General features: G+C 36.5%; 2 protein-coding genes across 4 annotated transcripts in view; both read right to left on the bottom strand.

Annotated features, from left to right (window-relative positions):
• The window catches only part of LOC108694149 (sodium/potassium-transporting ATPase subunit alpha), a 65693-nt gene extending 62016 nt beyond the window's left edge, over positions 1–3677 (bottom strand). For all 3 annotated transcript variants that reach the window (XM_018203459.1, XM_018203467.1, XM_018203484.1), the window contains exon 1: positions 2984–3677. In XM_018203459.1, coding sequence (XP_018058948.1) covers positions 2984–3013 — 30 coding nt within the window. In that variant the 5' untranslated portion in view covers positions 3014–3677. The remainder of the gene's footprint in view (positions 1–2983) is intronic.
• Positions 3678–5218: 1541 nt separating this feature from the next.
• LOC108693974 (epididymal secretory protein E1) overlaps positions 5219–6019 on the bottom strand; it is a 1276-nt gene continuing 475 nt past the window's right edge. Inside the window, exon 3 of the mRNA XM_018203222.1 lies at positions 5219–5565. Coding sequence (XP_018058711.1) covers positions 5297–5565 — 269 coding nt within the window. The 3' untranslated portion in view covers positions 5219–5296. The remainder of the gene's footprint in view (positions 5566–6019) is intronic.

Below are 6019 nucleotides of genomic sequence, written 5' to 3'. Positions count from 1 at the left end.
ATATATATATATATATATAAGAGAAAAATGCGATGTATTCGCGTTCGTGTCACAAGGCAGAGATATATGCGAGCTGTATGCACAATAGTATGCAAAATACCACAAACAAATGTTGTGATATCGCTTCGCGAGTCGAGCAAAGTTACGATTTCCGCGAAAATCAAATATTCAACGAATGCAACCGTGATAATATGCGGTATAGATATCACAGATAGTTACGCAAAATCGCATCTTGCAAGCGGTTACGCTAAGTTGCTTCATATATGCAAATTTTGTAATTGTGTTAACATATGTGTAAAAACGTTTATCATTAATGATAAGTAATTTCACGTGTACTGATTTTACAGTCTTAAAAATGATAGTCTTAAATATAACGCACAACCATATATAGAAAAATATCATTCTATTGCTAATTGTAAAAAAGTGATTACTTGGTTTTCTTTCAGTAACTATTAACTTTAACAATAAATGTTTTCTTGATGATAGTAAAATATACTTATTACAAATTTAAGACAGAAAAACTCATCATCTCAAAACAAGAATTTCTTTCAAAGCATATAATAAAATTTTATTCAAAAGAAGTGACTTTATATAATAAGCAAATCGAATTTGTTTTAATTTAATAACCTTGAAGATATTATATATATTATATAAACTCCCAAAGATTTGGAATATATATAAATATATTTGCTATGCTCGTAAATATATGATAGATTTGAGAATATATAAACTTTTGAAATACTTGTGCGTGTATAAAGCAAATAATTTAAATATAATATATATTTTTCTATATACAGTTAAACTGATACTAGAAAGGGTTAATTGGTTTCTTTGGATAATCATTCTTAAAATAAATGGCGAATAATTTATAAAAGACATAGCAAAAGTGCTGATATAATCACTTAAAATGAAGAGAGAAGATCTCACAAGTGCAGTTTAACTTCAAGTTTTCAAAAAGTGGTTCGAATTTGCAATCCCTTTGATTGCACAATACCTCCTGCATGCTGAAACGTTCCAGACATATGTATGATCGATCAAAGAAAACTCGACTGTAAGAAGACTCGACATTTACTACGAATTTCTTTCCAAGTGAGGCGCGTTCTCTCGCATATTTATTACTGCCATGTTCATTTTTGCTTAAAAGAGAGACAATGTAATCGTCGCTCGCTTTCTCCTCCGTTCTCCGTCGGATTTGGCTCGTCTCCACATGATTTTTACAAAAATAGTCGCGCGTATGTAAAACCGGCGATGGCATAGCTCGACCAGATGAGATATCGCGGCACAGCTGCATGATTTCAGAATAAATAATTCAAAAGGTTTTATGAATTGCACGTTTTGAATGACAAGCGAGGCTGCGTGGCTGTTCGCGATAACAACGAATGTCCATCTAACGAGATGCAGATATCGATGTCGAAAAGGAAGGAAAGAGAGAGAGATATTTTCGTCGCTCACATAAATATCTCGGAGGAAATATTCTTGGCCTTTTATCGTGTGAGCATTCATCGCGCCAATCGAGCGGTCAATCTATTTGAAGAAGCGCGTATTCTCTCCGATGGACGATAATCATGATAATACAATTAGAATATACAGCGTACTACACGCTCTAATCGATACGAAAGAGATATTGTGCCTTATCCTTATTTTATAAATTTATTATCTATTTATAAATTTTCGATCACTCATCGGATCTTTGCCAATGGAAAGTTACGCGCAAAACACGAAATCTTTTAGAAGTTATTAAATTATATATATATATATATTTTTTTTTTATCATTGGTATATTCACGCAAATCAGTACTAGCACTGACTAATGTCTCGTGTGAATCTATTACTTTACGAAATCTTTTTATTAAAAAATATAAAATAATACGTTAAAGGGCTCAGAGCCCTTTAAAAGATTATATTAAACTAATCAAAATACAGACAGATATTTTGATTAGTTTAATATAATGTTCTGTAATTTTAATAATAGCGAAGAACATCTTGCTTTTGCTCTGAGCCCTTTAACGGATTATATTAATTTATTTAATTGAGCATTGAATTACGTTTTTATTTAAAAAATATAAATTTTTTTTTAGAATAGCAGACTATGTACGTCATCCGCCATAATCGTGCCATAATTTTCTCTCCTTGATAATGGCTGAGACTATGAGTCACGCCGTTTAGTGACACCTGCACTGGTATTTACATTTGTCAAGACATGCTTAAAACAAGTAAAAAAATTAAACAGAATTATCGCGCTTCAAGTTATACGTTTTCCATTCAAGTTTTCTCAAACTCTTGTCATATATAACATCGTATAGCGTTTAATTTATGGTCCCAGTTAAACATAGAAAAGTACAACAGGAAAGTAAAACAATCGATACGCGTGTTGGAATCAAAGTTTTTTTCTGACACATATAATTCAACATTAGAATTGGAATGTGGAAATGTTCGTATTAATCAATTGTCAGGATTCAACTTCAATCACTCCATTTATAAACATTATAATATAATGTTAATGTAACCTTTATCTTAATTGATTTGAAATGGAATAAGCGTGAAAGAATGAGAAATTGAATCGCGCGAGAACTAGCCGAGCTAGTCAAGCAGACGGATTTATCGTGGCAGGGCGTGGTTACGCCGGACAACGCGACGTTCCTGCGTGGACAACACGAGCGACGCATGGCGCCGCGGCGCGCGTCCACCGACGTCGAATGATCGAATGTCGATTCACTGCAGACAGTGCAGACAGCGCAACAGGATGAAAGGCGATGAAACACACCTTTGACGGAAAGTCGAATAAATGGTAGCGAGCGAGAAGTTGGTCGCTGTGCTTGGGCGGCATTTGCATCTTCGCGACGTAAACGTTAAGCTCGTAGCGAAGAAATTGATAGCGCGGCAACGTTCAGGGCGTTCGGTAATATCAGTGGCGCGGGCCGCGCGGGCGTTATCCCGAGGTCTAGAGGGAGAGAAAAAAGGAATATGAGGAAAGTGTACTGACCTCGATGTCTAGCTTCCCCTTGGACGCCATCTTGACAACAAGCCGGTGGCGCTCGGGCTTGACGTAGTTGACGTTTACTCCGGCTATACCTGCTGATACCTGCTGCGCGCGTCGGGGCGCGTGTCACACGTCTGTCTCACCGTCTCACGATGTCCTCGACACGGTCTTCTTCCGCAACAAACACTGAGAGCACAACTCCCTCCGTCCGTGGCACACGCGCGAACTGATCGCGCGCGACTCGATTGACTCGATTCGCGTTCCCTAATCGCTACCCGTGTAACCCGTGCGGCCGAAACAGGCCGAAACGCGCCGCTCCGCGCGAGCCCGACACCACCGACCGTCGCAAACGCCCAACTCTCGTCTGTCTCGTCTCCGAGAAAGAGACAGAGCGACACCCTACCCACCCGATGGTAGGAGGGGGGGGGGGATCACTGGCACACCGTGACGTCACAGCCACAACGCGACGCGCTTTTTCGCGTAACGGTCGTCGGTCAGTAATAACGGCGTAATGCAATAAACTTTACGTCCTCGCGAGGAAATGGCGTGATCGAAACGATCAACGAACGAAATGAAACCAACCGGTCGTCTCACGCCGCGTACCACGCCACACCACGAAATCCCTTTCACTCGATATTCAACTTTGACGCGACGTTTGATCTCCCGTCCCGCCGCTAATTTTCCCTCTCGTCCGCCATCTTGCCGTAACTGCCGCCAGCCGCACCTATGACGTCACGGACGTCGACGTGTCCGTGGCGTCCGCGCAACATGTGTATGATATGTATTGTATCTTTCCCCGTTCCATCTCGCTCTTTCTCTTTCTCTCTTTTCTCTGCGAGAGAACTGCTTCCTTCTTTCTAACATCACCTCTCGCGCATAGACGTAGCGCGCGGCCGCGACTCACGCTTACGATGTAATGTAAATAAATTCAAGCACATGGAATAATATATTTATATAAATAATATATTAAAAAGAAAAATTCTTGGACTCGTAAAAGTTTTAGTCTCTTCTCATAAAAAAACTACAACCTGATGAGAGAGGTTTAATTACATTTAATATACATTGCTTTACACTCGCGCTTTATATGATTGATTGTTTTTTTATATGATTGATGTCAGAATACCGGACCATGCAAAATCATATAAAATCTTTTTATAAATCATTCGTGAAAAGATACTCGAGGCCATTTTCTCATTTCAAACGCTTTTCATAATAGTTTCATTAAATAGTTACTTATTTATACGATATTCAAACAATGTATCTATCATCAATTTAATAATTTACGAAAGAAACAAGATTGAAGATATTCTATAAAGATGTTAGTGTTATAAAAAATGTTCTACAACACGAAATATGCAGCAATGTTATTTTGAAAGATTGCAATATTTCATAAAACATTGCTGCAATACTGTAACAATGTCCGCAAAAATAAAATATTATTGCAATATTTAAAGAAATATGGCATACATATTACTATAACATTATGCAATCTTTCAATAATTATTCTAATTTTATTAATTGCTAACATATTATTGTATGCGTTTAGCATCATATTCCAAAACATATACGATAAAGTTGTGATCAAAAAATATTCAGAGACCTAGAAAGCACATCCAAAGCTAAATTCAGATTCCTATCTGAGTGCCAACTAAGTATGACTCCATCCTTGTTATTTATCGAATGTTAAATAAAGATGGCACGGACCGGAGGGAAATACCTGAGATAAGAATCTGAACACGCCACAAAAAAGATTAGGAATGTTTAGGAGACTCGCTCGATCCTTATCCTGGACATTTTCTCCTTACGAGAAACGTATTCTTCTCGTGATAGGACCGCGTACTTATTTACTGAATTGTAATATTGCAACAATGTATTGCAACAAATTTATAATATTTTCTACAAAATATTAAAATTGCAATATTTTGCAATATTGTTGCAATATTTCCAATACAATATTAAAATTTCAATATTGGAATAATATTGCTGCAATATTTCGTGCTGGAGGGGAATTTTAATTATTATTTAAATTAATTATGAAATTTGTTATTAAAGTTTCGATTCTATTAAATAATAAAGTTGCACATGTTGTCTGTCACGCGTTATTATCGTATCATTTATTTTGAAAAAAAATCAATAATAACGTTAACGAAAATTTCATACATAAATTTATTTAATTTTATTTATTACATCACTGATCTGTTACAATATTGTTCAAAAATTTAACAATTTATGTCAAAGAATAAAGAATATTCGGATAATACACTAATAGAAGAGTTAAATTGATTAAAGCTATTGAGGTGACGGGAGTCTTTTATTTTATTTATCAGTCACCCGGCCATCCAACTTGAAGCATACTTGCGAGTTGTTCTTTTCATCATTCAGGGAGAACTCGATGGTCATTTCAATAGACGGATAATTCTTAGATATCGGCATGACGAGATTGTACGTTACATTGTCGCCTTTGCTCAAAGGACATTTGCTATTCGTCAGAGACTCGCATGCATTCGGATAAGGATACGGATAAGTTATCGTCATCCCCAAGATTGTGACTTTCACGAAGACTATCAGTTTTTCTACATCAGCGTCTGCAAGAGACATTACATAAAAAATTAAATGAGTTAACGATAAATGGCCAGTATATCCTTGAGTAATCATTCTTCAAATAATATATACAAACCATTGAGAATAAACGATATTTCAAGAAGAATTCGCTAAATTTTGTCAGCAAGAAAGCTACGCTCTCGTCAAGCAACATCTATTGGTACGATGCTGGTAGAAATATCATAAGTTTTACCAACGAAACGCGTTACACAAAACAAACTTCGAAACGAATACGCAGCTAACATAATTTGTTGACGGAAATTTAGCAATAGAATCGGCTTCAATTTGTTCAAAGCTATGTTCGACAAATTCTATTCAGCTTTCGTGGTCAATGTTATACCATCAATACTGCTAATAGTATTACGTTTGCAACTGCGAATCGTTCTAAATGAGAACGCAAGCTTAATGTTAATTCGTTAATAATTTGTGCTCGGATCT

Source organism: Atta colombica, unplaced genomic scaffold (genome assembly GCF_001594045.1).
Source record: "Atta colombica isolate Treedump-2 unplaced genomic scaffold, Acol1.0 scaffold1, whole genome shotgun sequence".
NCBI lineage: Eukaryota > Metazoa > Arthropoda > Insecta > Hymenoptera > Formicidae > Atta > Atta colombica.
This window is presented reverse-complemented; position numbering and strand designations above follow the sequence as displayed.